We start from the raw sequence: 17,057 nt of genomic DNA on the forward strand, positions 1-17,057 counted from the left end.
AAGTATAGTAATATATTAGATCAATTATTAATTTTTATTTATTTCCTTAAAAGAGGCAATAAGAGGTCCGTTTAACTTTCCTAAGAAAATTTTAAAAAATTTCTTGTAAGTCTCTAATAGTAATAGGATTTTATTTAAAGTTTTTTTTGGAAATGTGTATCCGAGGAAAAATATTTCTAGTTTTTCCTAGAATATAAATTTTCAATGAGGGGGCACTAAGGAGGTCATAGTAAATTTATGGCCAGATTCAAAAATTACAAAATAAGCTAAACAATATTTGGGGTAAAAAATATTAATATTGGTGGGTTCTAATATATTATCGAGATTCAATCCTGAACCTCCCCTATTATTTTAATTTTTTTTAAATGCATGCATAATTTTATAGATAATTTATTTGACATATATTTTATGTAGAGTATTAAAATTAGGTTAACTTCGAACTCGGCTAGAGCTCAAGCTCGAACTCAGTTAAAATTATCAGGCTCCAGTTTGATTACAATTTTAGGCTTGAGGCTAGGTCGGCTCGAGCTCAAGTTCGAAATCATTAAATCAAACTCGGCTCGAACATAGGAAGGTGTAGACTCAGTTGGATTTGATGCCACCCTTATGCTCAATTTTAAGTAGAAGTCATGCCCAATTTTATGTAAAATGTATGTCAAATTTTATGTAAAATGTATGTCCAATTTTAAGTAAAATGTATGTATAATTTTATATACTATTTATTTGACATATATTTTTTGAAAAGTTTTAAATGTATGTTGGAGCTTGAACTCGAGACATGTAATTTTTGAAAATTTTAAACGAATGTTGAAGTTCGAGCTCGGTTAAAATTATTGGGTTTAAACTCGATAATAATTTTAGGCTCAAGGCTAAGCTCGCCTCGAGCTTGAGTTCAAAATATTTAAATCATGCTTGGCTTAATTATAGGCAAGTTCGGGTTTGGCTCGGGCTCCATGCCATCCCTAATTACTTGTATATTTTGAGCGGACCCAAAATATAACGGGTTCCTTTTGGACCGCGTTGTTTGATTGGTTTAAAAATCGGACCCGTTTTGGCCATGAGTTACCCCTGCGTTGCAGTCTTCTCGAAGCATTTCCGAATTCCGACTGGCGCATTTTAGCCAGCCACTGCAACTCGTTCTGTTTTACAATGTTGTAGTTATAATAACATCAAGCTCTCAGAAGCCCAGATCCGAACTCCGCCATCAAAACCAGTCCACGAGGATTGCCTTTCTCTGATCGAACAAATTTGCTGCTTCCCTTTTTGCTATTATCAAATCCTTGAGGTTATAGGTTAAGCAGTTAAGTCCGACTCGCTGGAGTTTGCGGATCTCCCAGCAAAAGCTTACATTTGCGATTTTATTTCTATGGATTGATGTGTCTTTGATTTGTGGCCATGGACTCCTTGCCGTCCCAATCAGGAAGGCCGTCAGCGGCTAATTCTGCAGAGATCTCGCTCTCGACGGTGAAGATCAAAGAGCCGGCGACGACGAGCTTCGGCCGGATAAATTCTTCGTCGAATAGATCCAACTCTGATGTCGACTCCCCATCCTACCACTCGCTATCTTCAATTCTGAATAATCCTCATGTCGGAAAGTCAGGAGTGTACTCAGCCGATGGTTGGACCAGTTGGTGGGCGCCGTCCGCCAATCCTCCAGAGATCGCACCCCCAGTGACACTCAACAAGACCTTCTTAGACATATCTCGAAGCGACTTCCAGACGTACCTGGCTGCCATTTCTGAGCCATATGGGCGCTTCGAGGACATACAGCTCCACGCTAGTAAAGAAAGCCCCGATCCCGAAATTCCATCCATCAGTTCTAGAAGCGGTCCTGGGGAGGCGCTCGTGGCGTGTTTGCGAGAAGTGCCATCGCTGTACTTCAAGGAAGACTTTGCATTGGAAGAAGGAGCGACCTTCCGTGCTGCCTGTCCATTTTCTACGATTTCTGAAAATATGGTGCTTCAGGAAAAGCTGTCTCATTATTTGGATGTCGTGGAGGTTCACTTGGTGAAGGAGATTGCGTTGAGGTCGGACTCGTTCTTTGAAGCGCAGGGGCAGCTTCAAGATTTGAATGTAAGGATTGTCGAGGCGTGCGGGAGGATTAGGGAGCTCAAGGAGACAATAAGGCTTTTGGATGCAGGTTTGGTAGGTCCTGCAAGGGAGATTCAAGAGTTGAATGCGACAAGAAGTAACTTGTTGGCGCTTCAAGAGAAGCTGAGGCTTATTGTAAATGTGAACCAAGCCCTTTCTGCTTTGAAATTGGTAAGCTTCCTTTGTTTATTTTACAATTTTGGTGAATGTTCCGGTGTCATTTGCATCAACTAGAAATGTTCTTCTTTGAAACTTTTATTATTCTAGAATTTATCTTAGTTTCAGTGAAACGTTTCCAAATGAGGGAGTATATTTATGAAACTTTCAGTAAATCTTGGCGTTAATAGGCGCTACTTTGAACTTTGTTTGGTTTTTGGGCACTTTCATGCAGATGTCAGCAATCTTGGTATCACTGAAGTTTTTCCACCTTGTTATTTGGGAATGCTGATTGCCTTGTGGATTTTTCTGTGTTAATGATCAATATGATGACCTAAGGCCGTTTGGTCTAGTGGTATTCTGTTTACATTAGGTGCGTAAGGGGTATTTCCCTCCAACATGTTGTTGTGGAGGAAAGCCTTTCTAGATTGGTATTGTATTCTCTCTCTTCTTAGTAATATATTCACACATTTCTCTGAAAAAAATGATCAATATGATGCATTGATCACCATTCTACCTATAATTTATTAATGTAATTGTAGGATTTGCAGAAGTTTGCAATGTGAGATGGGCAAGGTTGGTTACTTAAATGATATTAAAGTTGATTGTGCAGTAGTAATATAATTAGACATTAATAAATGGCTCTGCAGTATCGGTATTAGACACATGCTTCCAGGTATAAAGATCAACAATTTTTAATTGGTTATCTATGTCTAGGGATTCAATTCAATGCAATGAATGGATCATATTCCTCCTCTTTAGGGGGGAAAAAAACTTCTATTTTTTTTTGTGTAACTGGGTTGGTTAATGAACAAAGTTCCATTCTGAGAAGGTAGGGCTGAACGCAGACAAAATTCCTAACTTTTGAGACCTGAGATCCAAACTGGTTAAGGTTATTTCCTTATCCTGTTTCAATCTAGACCACACATTTATAGACAGTGACTCTGTGACCGTCCCCAGAATTAAAAAAAAAGAAAGAACCTGAGTGAAATATGGAACCACAGGTAGGCTTTCTGTATGAGAAGGTGCATTCTGTTCAACAACCCTTCATATGGGTTCCACAGTTGGAAAAAGTTTCAAGTGACCATTTCAAGTAGGATTGGCGTCTTGTGGCCTTAAAAGGGCATGGGTCAGTTTTGTAACTCAAATCTGATGACTTGGTTGAACATGGATAGAAGCATGAGGTAAGAAAAGATGAACAACACAACCAATTTAAATTTGAAATTTACATCTTGTTAACGTAAAGCCATCCTTATTGGTCTCCTTTATTCATTCCTCTTGAAGACTTAAACCTTTTCCTAATTTCTCACATTTTGAGGTCAGTTATATTTGTTTTCTTTATGAAAATCATCCCAATCAATTTTCTAGCACTTTAGGAAAGGCATGGAGTTTTATTTCATCAACACCTTGTGGTATTGAATAAGCAACGAAACTCTACGTTTTGTCTATGCACTTATCTGAGAAAATGAGATTATCTAATCAAGTTCTTGTCTCTATAAGTTTTGTATTTATTTCATTGTGTTCAAATGATTTTCCATATTTGTATCCTTTCTTATTCTCAGTGTGAAGGATAACATTACAAAATGAAATTGACTATATAGCCAGTAAATAAATGGAAATTGCTGCCTGATGTTGAGTGTTATCTTCTTCTAAGAGCACTATTTCAAAAAAAATAAAAAAATTGAAAATACTTTATCATTTACTCTTGTTTTATCTAGTGCATGTGGATTAATGAAGTTTATCGTGGATGCAGCTTGTTGCGTCAGGTGATTGCACTGGAGCCCTTGATGTCACTGATGACTTGCAACATTTGCTGGTGAGGATAACTTTTTTTCCTCTTGTCCTCTGTGAGTTTGTGTGTGTAGTTTAGAGAACTCTGTGTCTCCTTTGCTTTTTGTTTTTAACTTTTTTTTTTATTTGAAAATGATGAGCTTTGTTAAGCACAAGAGAGCAAACTACCAACAATCAAGGATGGAATCCCGAATCAATAAGCGATTGGAGAGGAGTCCCATTCCTAGCAAGGGCATCAGCCAAAGAATTGGTCGAAGGCAGTACATGCGTCCAAATAAAAGAAAGGGAAGGAGCTATCCTTAATGTCATAAAAGGCATTCCAGTGGCGCCAAGGAGATTCATAAATGGAGGAGGAGCACTAGGAGATCATCACCTTGGAGTCGCCTTTAACAATGACTAGACCGGAGAAGTGATCCCAAAATAGAAAGAGTCCCTGCGGAGGGCCATAGGCTCCACAATAGTAAAATCCAACATTCCCAAATGCCCAGAATTGCGGATGACACGATCAAGGCTGGCATGTCCCGGGTTACCAAGCGAACTCCCATCAAAATTGATCTTGAGAAAGCTCGGTAGCGGAGGGGTCCACTCATGAACAAATGGGCTGGGTGACGAGGCAGACATCTGTGCAACAAAACACCAATTGTTACAGATAGGGATGTTGCCCAAGTGGGTGAACTCCTTTAGTGAGGATAAAAAATGAAATCTTCCAAGTGATGCCCTAGTAACTTCCTTACTGCTGAAAAATTTAAAGTTGAAGTTGTAGTTATTTCTTTTCCTCCAAAGCCCCCAAGGGATGTGAGCCAAACAGGTAGAAAGAAGGAAGGGGATATCTGAGGAGTTGATGGCAGGCGGAACTGAGATTGCTAGGAGGCAAATTTGGATGCCAATATTGCTTGAGCAGAGTCCATATTCTCCAAGCAAAAGGGCCGTGAAGGAGTAAGTGAGGGACACTCTCCTTGTCAAGGCCGTAGAGGAGGTAGTGGGTAGTAGATCCCATATTGCCACGCTTTTGGTGGTTGTCAACCTTCAGGATTTTTTTTTTTTTTTGGATGGGTGCTCCATATAAAAATCTGATTTTTGGAGGGGCAGAGAGACACCAAACAAATGCTACATGGTGCTGCCAAGGCTCGGCACCCAACTGGAAAGGTGGAGGTAGACGGAGGCAACCAACAATTTCCCACAAGTAATGTACTTCTAGATGATCTTGTCCTCAAGCAAGGCATGAAGAGGAATTGAGCCAAGGTCCTTCAAGAGGGCGCAAGTATCAATGGTATCAGCATCATTGAGACTTCGCCTGAGATGAAGGTTCCAACATGCGTCAACCCTCCATGAGTCAGCTACAAAGATGGAATGGTTGCGACTAAGGGCTGACACAGCGAGGGGTAAGATTCCTTGAGTGGTCTAAGGTCACACCTTAACCCAAAACTGGATGAAGCGGCCATTCCCAACAAAGTATCTCATCACCTCCACAAAGGTAGGCAACAACAATTACATAGAGTGCCCAATGGGAGAAAACTTATGATATGGTGCTCCACTCGTCCACCACTGCATCCCCTTGTTGAGTCTTATAGCAACCATGTACCTCCAAATAGCATGTGGGGAGGTGTTAGACTTTCGAAACCACTTAAGAAGGAGAGCCAAGTTCATGGTTCTAGTAAGGCGAATACCCAACCCACTAAGGGCCTTCTGTTGGCAAACCTCCTTCCAATTAATGAGGTGGTACTTGAAACCGTCATTTGCTCCCCTCTAAAGAAATCTTCTTTTAATGCAGTCAAGGTGATGGCAAATGGACGCCCGAATGTGAGGAATGAGAGGTAATAATTGGGAAGCCCAACAAGACAAGAGTTGCGTAGTGTGAGGTGACCAGCCTTGGAAAGGAGCCTTCCCTGCCTAGTTGCTTGTCTACAACCTTTCTTCTTGATTAGAGGGGCCCATAAATTTTTATGAGGGCGATTGTTGAAGAGGGGGAAGCCCTACTAGGTTGCGAGTCTAAAACCTATCTTCTCGATTAGAGGGGCCCATAAATTTTTATGAGGGCGATTGCTGAAGAGGGGGAAGCCGAGGTATGTGGCAAGATGAGTGGTGGTGGTGGATCCAAGGCAATCAACCATGGACTGGAGAGCCTTTGGAGTGATATGGAATCCCATGATGGTGGTTTTGCACTAGTTGATCTATTGCCTGGACAAGATTTTAAACAATACAAGGAGGGTCTTGATTCTATTGACTTGCTCAAGGGTGCCGTCACCTAATCAGAGAGTGTCATCCACAAATTGCAAAATAGGGATGTCAAACTCCAGTTGCTCATCAATGGGGGAGAGCCATCCAATGGTCTTGGCTGAGTAGATCAAGGTAGATAGGTACTTTGCAACAAGGTTGAATAGGAGGGGGAGAAAAGATCTACTTGGTGGAGGCCTTTGGTGCTTCGGAAGTAGCTGCAAACAGTTCCGTTGAGGAGGATGGAGTAAGAAGCCGAGGAGATGCAACTCTTAATCCAAAATTGCCAATGAGCACCAAAATCCACCTGATCAAGGATGTCATCTAGAAGCTGCCAATAGACTCGGTCAAAAGCCTTCTCAAGGTCCAGCTTGATAACAATCTTGGGCTTTTGAGAATGCTTGAAGTGGTCCACGAGTACATGAGCTGCCATGGCATAGTTGAGGATAGAGTGTACCCTTTCATAAAAGGCACATTGTCCGTGATGGATGATGGTGGGAAGGGCAGCTTTGAGGAGCAAGGATACGTGAAATGATCTTGTAAGGGCTATAGACCAAGCTAATGGGATTGAAGTCTTGGGGCTGCTCCATAATAGCCTTCTTAGGGACGAGAAGCTCCCATAACCTGAAAGGTGATTCACTTGTGATCGAAACTTCAGACCATGAAGGCAATGCCATCCGCTGGTCCTCCAATTAGTCAAGTTGGGAAATCTGGGATAAGAGTGCAGATCTTTCCCTAGTGGCAGTAGTGCAGAGGTTGGAGGATCAGGCCTTGAGTTTTCCTTTGATGGCCTTGAGCTTTTGAGGGATCTTCCACCCAAAGGCTCTAGTGGTGGTAGTGCTAGACCACCAATCAGCAAGGAGGTGATCGAAGTCCTTCTCAAGAAGCCAGCAATTCTCGAACTTGAAAGGATTGGCACATCTGCCGGCCTTGGTGTCCAATTGGCCAGTGGTCAGAACCAACACGGTTGATGATCTAGCCTATGGCATTTGCATATAGTCTCTGCCAGTTCCCATTGTCAATGAAGTATCAAGCTTTGAAAGAATAGGCTGAGCTTGCCCGTTGGACCAGGTAAAGATCTTGCCAGAAGTACTTATCTCGTCAAGCTCACAACTCCTAATAAAGTCAGGAAAAGCACGCATAGAGGAGGAAATGCGGGGGGCAGGGGGTGATCGCTTATTGCAGCAGTGAATGGCATTGAAGTTGCCCGCAAACAGCCACAGTTGGCTCCATGTAAGTGTGAGGGACAAGAGTTCATCCCAGAAGATCTGCATATCTTGATATCTAGCAGGGCCATTGACACCTGCCAGGCACCAATTGGCCCCTAGAGCTGCGATCATGTAGGGATAGGGCAATGGAGAAAGTACTATGCACAGTATCAAGGATGCTAACAAAGTTGGAGTCCCAAAGAATGAGAATACCCCTGCATGATCCACCGCATCAAGTGCTGTCCAGTTGAAAGATGCATAGTTCCAGAGATCATGGGCGATCAAACCAGACTGAGCTTTAGCTTCTTGGAGAAAGACGATGGTAAACCTGTTGGAAGCCAGAAGATTTTTGATTGTAGCTCTCTTCCGTTGAAAGCCAACTCTGAGAACGTTCCAAGAGGTGATGATCATTTTGGTCTAGGTTTGGTTTTACTAACTCCTTTGCCATCGTCATCTCCTGGCAGGTGGCCCTTGTAGACGACTCCCTTGATCTCAGCCCACTCCATCATTTGACGCTAGGTATCATCATCGTATTTGTATCTTTCAGATTGAAGCTCGACCACAAAATTGCGAGATCTGTCATCTGGTGGTGGGAACATAATCCGGCCAGATAAGGAGTCGGTTTGGAATTGTTTGTAGTTGATGGATTCCCCATGGATAAGTCAGCGCTGAGTTCTTTTCCCTTGTATTTGGTATGTTGCAAGAAGAGGTGGGGAGGCATTCTCAGGGTAGTCCTAATGTGTAGTCTCTGCTGTTATGGTTGGTGAAGGGACTAGGTTTTGGTGGGGGTGGCAGATTCAGAATCAGAGTGAGGGTGGGGATGTAAGTCAGAAGGGTGGTCAGGATGTGGTGGTGAAGGCAGAAGGTCCTCAATGCCGGAGGTGGCAAGGCGAGGGGTTTCGTGGCAGGGGGCTTGTGCACTGTCTGAGTTAAAAAGGGAAAGGGTAGGTGGAATGGGATTTCCAGTCGGGGTACTGTGGTCATGCCAGGTGTCTAGGGAAAAAGCTTACTAGTGTTTTTATTGTTGGATTTTGGTTTCATGAGTCTCAAGAACCAAGATGTTTCTTGTAGTTGAGGTTTCTTTAGTGAGGACAATATCTTCTTTCTCTTCATCCTCTCTCTCTCTCTCTCTCTCTCTCATTGTGTATGTTTAGCGCTGTTCATGTACAAAGCAACATACAAAATATCAAGGTACTTTGAATCTATATTTTTTGATCAATATTTAGTGGTTCTCTTTGGAACGACTAAAGTTTTGTTAAAGTTGGGTCCACATCTATCCAAAATGATGAGCCAAAGTTACGAGGCTGATCCCTAAATAATGACGGATGTAACTTTTCTTAGCACGTACCTACTTTGGATTATTCCCACTAACATTCCCCCTCATGTTCAGGCTTATGTAAGTGGACAACAGGCTTGAGATATAGACAACACAAAAGAAGCCCAAACTAAACAAACACAAAAGAAGTACAAACTAAACAGGGTGTAAACTAGGCCTAACAAACAAATATCCTGCTCTGATGTTATGTTAAAATTGGGTTCGATTTCATCTTGAAATGACTAGCCAAAGTTAGAAGTTAATTTTACAAATAATAATCATATAATTTTTTTAGCACTTATCTATGTGTGATTATTCCCACTCAGAAGTTTCTAGTAGTCTAGGTTTCTTGGTGATGATAATTTCTTCTTCCTCATCTTCCTTTCTCACTCTCTTATTCTTTTTTTTTTTTTATGAAATGTGATTTTATTAAGAGAGCAAAGAGGAGGAGCTAACTCCTAACAACAATTCTCTCTCTCTCTCTCTCTCTCTTATTCTCTCTCTTACTTTGTGTGTGTACGGGCAAATGTTGCCAGTTTTATTATCACTACAACATATACAAAGCAGCATACAAAATATCAAGGTACTTTGAATGTATATCTATTGGGATTGACCATTATTTATGTACTTACCTGTATCTGCATCACAAATATGGACAATAGATTGTGGTGATTACTAGAACAAAATTTACTGCTGCAACCACAGTACAAATTTAAGATGGCGCAGGCATTTGTTGATTAGCTCATCTGAGGGCATTCTATGTATGGTTATTTGCTCCCATAGAAAACTCTCCTATCTTCCTATGCTGTTCTAAGATTTTATTTTTTCTGGTTTGACAGGACAGTGATGAACTAACTGGTCTCCACTGCTTTCGTCATCTTCGTGATCAGTTAGTGACATCTGTTGATTCCATAAACAGGTGAGCCCCCTCAGATCTGAAATGACCTGAGAGTTGAGTTTGGAATTTCTTGCTGATGATTTCATATTATTATTGTTATTATTATTATGTTGTTGTTTTTGTTTTCTTTCCTGCAAAAGTACAAGTGATATGTAATAGAATAAAATGCTTTGACAGTTGAGTATGCTCTTGTGTCTCTAAAACCCGCTCCAGTCCAACTGGTTGAATCTTGGATTAAGACTTGGAATTAGTTTGGGTCTTTTATACTCGGGTGAACCAGGTGACTTGACTCAGCTGGGTCAAGCAAAACGGACCACCCCACTTACTTTGAAATGCATGAATACATATTAGAACCTGCACAATGTGAGAGCAAGTGGGATAGAAGATCCATGAAGTACATTTTTTATTTTTTTGAAATAGTGCTGAGTTATTTTAAAAGGCTCCAAAGAGCCAAATTACAAGGAGGGGGAACCGACCCATGAAGTACGTTCTTGCATGCGAAGTAATTTGCTAAAGCAAATGATACAATGTATATTAAAGAAAACTTTTAATGCATTCTTTCTTGGCTTTTATGACAGGCTTAGTGGTATTCTAAACCAAAGTACTTTTATTTCTATGAAAATTATATTATTTATATGTACTCTTATCTTCATATTTCAATTCCTATGAAGATTATAGTATTTATATGTACTCTTATCTTCATATAGTTGAGTTTATTGTAACATTCATATTTTAAAATTATGTGTGTGCATGCTGTTCTATAAAGTGTGTATTTTCTATTATTGTCATTTGACCTAATATGTTTGTTATGTTATTTAGATACTAAAACTTTGATAATTCGTGCAATTAATATTTGAATCTGAAGTTTAAGGTCAATTAATTATTGTTGATGATTTGAATTAGCTGTAGAGAATCTCAAGAGGTGTCACCCTTCACCTGGGTACTTTCCCTCCTCTAGCTCGAGATGATGCTGGAAAATCTTATCAATAATTTTTTTTTTGGTGATATTAAAGATTTTTTGGAAGAAAAACAACAAATATGAAAGACACTCCTCATGGAGACAAGAGGACGCTGACTACAAGTTGCTGCATATTACATCCTTCTTTAGCAAGGTGGTCAACAGAGGAGTATGCCAATTGTAAAATTTGAGACCTAAGAACTAACTAGATTGTCTACTGTGGCTTGAATTTAAAGAACTTGCTATTCTTATTAGCATGAGAGACTAAGAGGGCAAATGATTCTGTATTCTAAGTGTTTTTTTTTTAAAATGATGTATTTAAGTGTGAATTGTTGAAACTTTACATCTTACTAGAACACCACGTATTTCAAAATCAACATTGATATTGGAAACCCCTCAAGATTCTCGAGCGATGCTTCGAGCCTCCCGAGTAGAGAGTGCCCTATTGCCCCCCCTCGGGCTCGGTACCCCTCCATTCAGGAGCGCCTCGTCACCACCCCACCTCGCCACCTCCTTTGGCGAGATTTGACACCGAAACTGACGGCAAAAGACCTTATCGGTAGAAGCAGCAACAGAACGGCACGCAAACGACGAGTTCCCAAGATGACTGTGATGCCAGTTGGCAAGCGGTGGTTAGCCAGACATCGCCAGAAGAGTATGGTTGACCTCGACCGGTGACACCTATTTTCAAGTTTTGATATGGGAAGGCGATCACATCTTGTCGGAAGACCCATGAGCGATTTGGAGATGCGGTGTGAATCCTCTCCAGATCGAGGACAAAGCGCTCTTTCGTCACAATACCTCTCTTGGCGGCCGACTCGTTCCTCCTACTATTTGACAAGGTCCTCTCAGACAAAACTGGTCACAACTTTGCCCACACACTGTGAGCCGGAGATTTCACCTTCCACCTCTTCACACAGCACTGCCGCGGCTCCCTAGAGTGCAACATCACCAACGGGGCGGAAATACAATCATGGGTATGCGCTTTTTACCCCAAAAAACAAACTGCGAATTTTGGTGGGCCACTTTCCGCTCTTGCATATTACAAATCACCCTTGCAACAAAAATACCTCCGTCTACTCAACCACCTCCGGAAGCCACCCCAAACAGGCCTGCCAACTCCCTTACTTTTCCTCAAATACCTCTGCTACCCCCTCGAAATTCACTATCGGACCCTCAACACCCCCCGTTCTCTTTGAACCCCGGCCAACCTGGTCACATGCTCCCACCTCCGCCTCCTCCATTGGTTCAACATTCTGTAGATTTCACATCCCTCGCCCTCCTGGCCAAGGCCCTCCCTCTCCGAAGATACTAGCCGACTTTCCGATGCCGTAGTGGTTACTGCCCAACCCTCTTGCTCCTTCGAGCCTCATATTTCGTTCTGGCTCGACACCCAATTTCCGCTCTCGGAAAAGCCGACTATCTCCCATAACAACGGCCATCACTGGTTGATCCTCTTCAGAACAACGAAAGATAGGTGCTTGGCGAAGGCTGCCTCTGATAAATCGACTCCCCTCTCGAGCGACTATTGGATTGGTCCCTGGACCTTTTGCGCTTCCTGATGGGACAATGAGTAACAGCTTAGGGAATCCCTATTGAACTCCGGTGCTGACACACTGAATGCATTGCCGGCATCTATGGTGACATCCTCTGGCATGATGATTGCTTTGATCTGCTGGTAGACCTCCAACATACAAAGTTTTTCCTCCACCTGAATCGAACGGTAAGTGATCATCAAAAACTCAAAACTCATTTCTCGCACATCTGCTTTCTAGGCTCATCTCGCGTTCGGAGACCTGGAAACCCTATGATGAGTCCTGGTTAGTCCCACATCGGTTAGTAAGGGTGGTCTTGGGTGTTATTTATATGGGTTTGTAAGCCTCCCCTCTTGAGCTAGCTTTTGGGGCGGAGTTAGGCAGGTTCATATCATCTGGTATCAGAGCCGTACCTTGACTAGTCGATGGGCCCATACGCCGGTTCCCTGCACGAGGACGTGCAGTTTAAAAGGGGTGAGATATGATGAATCTTAGTTAGTCCCACATCGGTTAGCCAAGGTGGTCTTGGGTGTTATATATATGGGTTTGTAATTGAGCTATTTTTTAGGGCGGAGTTAGGCAGGTTCATATCATCTGGTATCAGAGTCGTACCTTTACTAGTCGTCGATGGGCCCATACGCCGATTCCCTGCACGAGGACGTGCAGTTTAAAGGGGTCGGGTATGATGAGTCCCGGTTAGTCCCACATCGGTTAGCAAGGGTGGTCTTGGGTGTTATTTATATGGGTTTGTAAACCTCCCCTCTTGGCCTAGCTTTTGGGGCGGAGTTAGGCAAGTTAATATCACCCTATCCCCCATGATCCCCAACTTGCAAGATCCCCAACCCAGTCTTGCTCACCATGACCCTATACTGCTTCGTGCTGAGTCAATTCGAGCTCTCGCCCCAGCCTCCAACCCCCTTAACCTGGCCCCAACTTAGGCCGAGTTAACTCACCCACCTGTCACTTGTCAAAATTCAAATCATCTCCCCCCTTCCCCTCGATTGGCCCGCCCCTCCTGAGTTTGACAACCCCCTCTGCTAGATCTGTCCTCCTGTTCAATCTTGAACACCTAAAACTGCCGTCGGGGGTTCATCCTAGCATTTCGGGAACTGTGGTTTGCAGGTCTCCAAATCCCATCGAACTACCATAGAAACCGAAGCCTCCAGCCCTACTTTGGAAAAGACCCCTATGACATCGCCTGCTGCTTCGAGTTGTGTGCTCCCCAACCCCCCAAAAAATCTCCCCCATGCTGACACCTGGCAGCCCCCCTGCTTCCACCTAATTCCTCGCTCACCGAGCCTCTCCTGCACCTTTCACTTTCCAGGTAGTAACTGCCTGGGAAATTGACGAAAATCATTTCCCCTTAGCTTTATGATCAAGGCCACCTTTGTCAAGTTACCTGGATAAGATTGACCGGGCACTTGATGACCGACTGCATGACACAGATTCACATTTCCAGTGGAATATTGAGGTGCCAGACTCTTCACATCAACCACCTCTTCCCGAAATCTGGCTTCCGCTTCATTTTCCTTTCATTAGTTAGCCACCCACTACTGTATCTACCCCCCACCCACATTCTGTGTCCTACCCCGCTCGCCATCATGAAGCCTAGTGCACACTTCCAACCCGAACTCTCCGATCTTGAATCCTCCAACCAGTCTACCACTATCCCGATCAAGTGTACTTACTTCCATCGGCGAAATAAAACCCGGGCCTAGAAAGATGCCTTGATCGAATCCTGCAAATCCACTTATCTTCCCAACGGCTCCCAAACCGGGCCTGCCCCCCGGGCGCCCAACCCTATCCCCCAGCGAGCGCTCCCGACGATTCATTGAGGCCCTCTAGCCTGAAAGGCACAAATACCCCCCCTCATGAATGGGAGATGATGATGGAACTCGCTGTGGAATTCGGCGCAATCTACAACGACCAGCTGAACAAGGGAGAGGAGCCTGAACCAACCCCCCTCGTCCCCCTAATATGATCATTCTCTCTTGGATTATTAGGGGAATCGGGTCGTGCTCCAAGCGAGCCACTGTCAAATTCCCTCGTAGGCATCTATGGCCTCACTCCCCATCATGACCATGCCAAATTCTGGGATGAACTCCTACACCTTGTCCAACTTTGGAACCTTCCTTGGCTCCTCGTCGAGGACTTCAATGCCATCTGCCTTTGTTGTGAAAAATCCCCTCCATAAAAAAAAATCACCTCCACCATGCGGACTTTTGCTGATCTCATCGGTTGCTTTGACCTTTCTGAAACCCCTCTGTCTGGAAAAGAGTTACTTGCTCAAACGGGCAGTCCCCCCCCCCCTGATTCTTTCCAAACTTGACAGATTCCTTGAAAATCCTGATTGGCTCAACTTGTATGGGAATACTTTTGGACAAGTCCTCAACCGAGCTTGCTCAGGCCATTGGCCGATTCAAATAAACACTCACCCCACTTTTGGGGCCGCTCTCTCTTTTCTTGGTATTTGGATCCGCTATCCATTTTTTTGTGGGATGATGGCCGCAGTCTGAATTTTTGGATGGACTGGTGGAGTGGGGATGGCCCTGTGGTTAATTCTTTCCAACCCATTATGCAGCTCATAACTTGTCGGGACTTGACCTTGGCCGAAGTGTGGAGAAATGGGTTGTGTAACCTTCACTTGAGGAGAGGGCCCACTGATGAGGAAGCCTTTATGGCTTGTAACCTGGTTGATGGTCTAGCGTCTATCAAGATAAGCTGATTTGGCTTCTCGTTACCACCTGCCGCTTCTCTGTGGCCTCTGCCTACAAACATATTTTGGGATGGACTTGGTCTTCTGATGATCATATGGCTGTTGCTGCTGCTTGGCGTCTCATGGCCCCCCTATAAAGTTAAATTTCTCCTTTGGAACACCTACCTTAATAAGATTCTTACCGTCGACAATCTTCAAAGACGGGGCAATTTTGCCGCTTGCCCTTTTTGCCCCCTTTGTAATCTGGAAGAGGAAATTGTAAGTCACCTTCTCCTCCACTATTCATTTTCCTGACATATTTAGACTTCACTTCTCAACAAATTGGGAATTCATTTCTGCCTCCCTGAAGTTTTGGGTGAGATGTGTCGTTTCTCCTTTTGGGACTCGCTTCCTCAAATTAGATAGACTTTTCCTCTTGGCTGGTATTGCTCACATCCCCTGGTGCATTTGGAAAGAAACAAATAACCGAAGATTCAATGACAAGTACATCACCGTTGATGAGGTCATTTGTTACACCACTGGTCTCATTTCCACATGGCTTCACATCAGAAAGAAATTTGACTGCTTGAAAAATGTCCCTCTTCGCACCAACTAGCGTGCAGTTGCCCACATGCCACACCTGCCCTGCCTCCCCCAGTTGCATGCTGGCAACCTTCCCCACATGACTACCTTAAGCTCAACTTTGATTGAAGTGCTATTGGCAATCTAGGAGCTGTGGGTTTTGGTGGAGTGTTCCGATATTCTGATGGTATTCCTCTCATCTCATATTCAGGACCTTTGCGTATTGCAGATTATATCACTGCTGAATTTTTTGCCCTTTTCCATGGCTTTCGCATTTATCACGATCATTTCAGTAGCCCTCTCATCATCGAAGGAGACTCTAAGGTGGTGATCAGTTGGTGTTCTACTGCCTCGACACCCCCTTGGTGCCATTGGGATACTTTTCTGGATATTTTGGACCTTATTTCCTTTATATCATGTATTTGGTCTCATGTTCCCCTGTCAGCTAATTCTATTGGTGTCTCTTGTGCTAAGCTTGGAACCTCCATGCAATCTTTTGTTCTAAGGAAAAGTCTCCCTTGATGTAATTTCTGGCTTCTTTTTGCAATAAAATTATCACCTTTTCAAAAAAAGAAACTTAGGAGCAGTTTAGAGAAAAAAAATTAGGTGAGTGTTGTTTAAGAGGCTTAGAGCATTCTCTATTGTGGCTTATAATCCATTAGTGAGAAAAGTCTTGTTAAAGAGGTAGGCCAGAATTGACATGCTGGAAGTGGTAAATGAGACTTTGAAAGAAAGGTACCAATGAACCACATTTTTCTTATATTGTATTTTTTTAATTCTGTTATCTAAGAATGGAGTTAGGCATCTATTGGAACAGCAGGCCAATCAGTTGGCTAACTCTTTACAAGAAGCAAAGGCTCTTGACAACTTGCTGGAAGTTTCTTTCCCTTGATTCTTAAATTAACTCTTTACAAGAAGCAAAGTCTCTTGACAACTTGCTGGAAGGTCCCTTCCCTTGATTCTTAAAAGGATGTGCATTTTGTAACTCTTTGTATGTGATTGGTCTACTACAAAATCTTTTTTCCGTGAATGGAGAATCGGCTTCTTTTGAGGTACCTGTTGATGGAATGAAGGAGTGATAAAACATAATGGAGGATTATTCATGTAGTGCACTCTAACAATGTTGTGATGAGACTGTAGATAATGATATTGACTTGCAGATTTCTCATTGGAAGTGTCATTTCTCTTTGGAATCATCTGCTTTCTTTCAATAATCTCTCTGTGATTTTTATGATTTAACCTTTATTGGTTTGGTTTTAGCTTGTGTAATTGCTCTTTCTGGCCTCGATATTTGTTAAAGGCATACCTTTTTTTTTGTAAAAGAGGAATCTGTTTTATATTTAGTATTGATACCCTTTTGCTATTATATTTGTTTAGAGGGAAATACACGAAAAATTTATATGGTATTTTATCTTGAAGCTAAACTGGTGCAATTCATCTTGTGTAGCATTCTTTCAGCGGAGTTTATGCGTGCTTGCATTCACGATACGAAGGATGCTGATTCTGCAATTTTGTCCAAACTGAAAGTAAGAGCTGCCAATGCCATGATTGAGAAAGAAGATGAAGTGAGTTTTTTACATCTCAGTGAATATCTGGTAGCAACTGCTTTTTTTT

General features: G+C 42.8%; 1 protein-coding gene across 3 annotated transcripts in view; it reads left to right on the forward strand.

Moving 5' to 3' along the window:
* The first annotated feature begins 1,097 nt into the window (after window positions 1–1,097).
* Window positions 1,098–17,057, forward strand: part of LOC137944215 (vacuolar protein sorting-associated protein 54, chloroplastic) — a 65,447-nt gene continuing 49,487 nt past the window's right edge. For 2 of the 3 annotated variants that reach the window (XM_068789800.1, XM_068789798.1), the window contains exons 1-4: window positions 1,098–2,262; window positions 4,001–4,063; window positions 9,615–9,694; window positions 16,891–17,008. In XM_068789800.1, coding sequence (XP_068645901.1) covers window positions 1,396–2,262; window positions 4,001–4,063; window positions 9,615–9,694; window positions 16,891–17,008 — 1,128 coding nt within the window. In that variant the 5' untranslated portion in view covers window positions 1,098–1,395. The remainder of the gene's footprint in view (window positions 2,263–4,000; window positions 4,064–9,614; window positions 9,695–16,890; window positions 17,009–17,057) is intronic. The other variant, XM_068789801.1, reaches the window with a different exon arrangement.

Source organism: Aristolochia californica, unplaced genomic scaffold, assembly GCF_029961685.1.
Source record: "Aristolochia californica isolate CCGP_79_NKW_82.1479 unplaced genomic scaffold, dmAriCali1.0.hap1 SCAF_11, whole genome shotgun sequence".
Taxonomy (NCBI): Eukaryota; Viridiplantae; Streptophyta; class Magnoliopsida; order Piperales; family Aristolochiaceae; genus Aristolochia; species Aristolochia californica.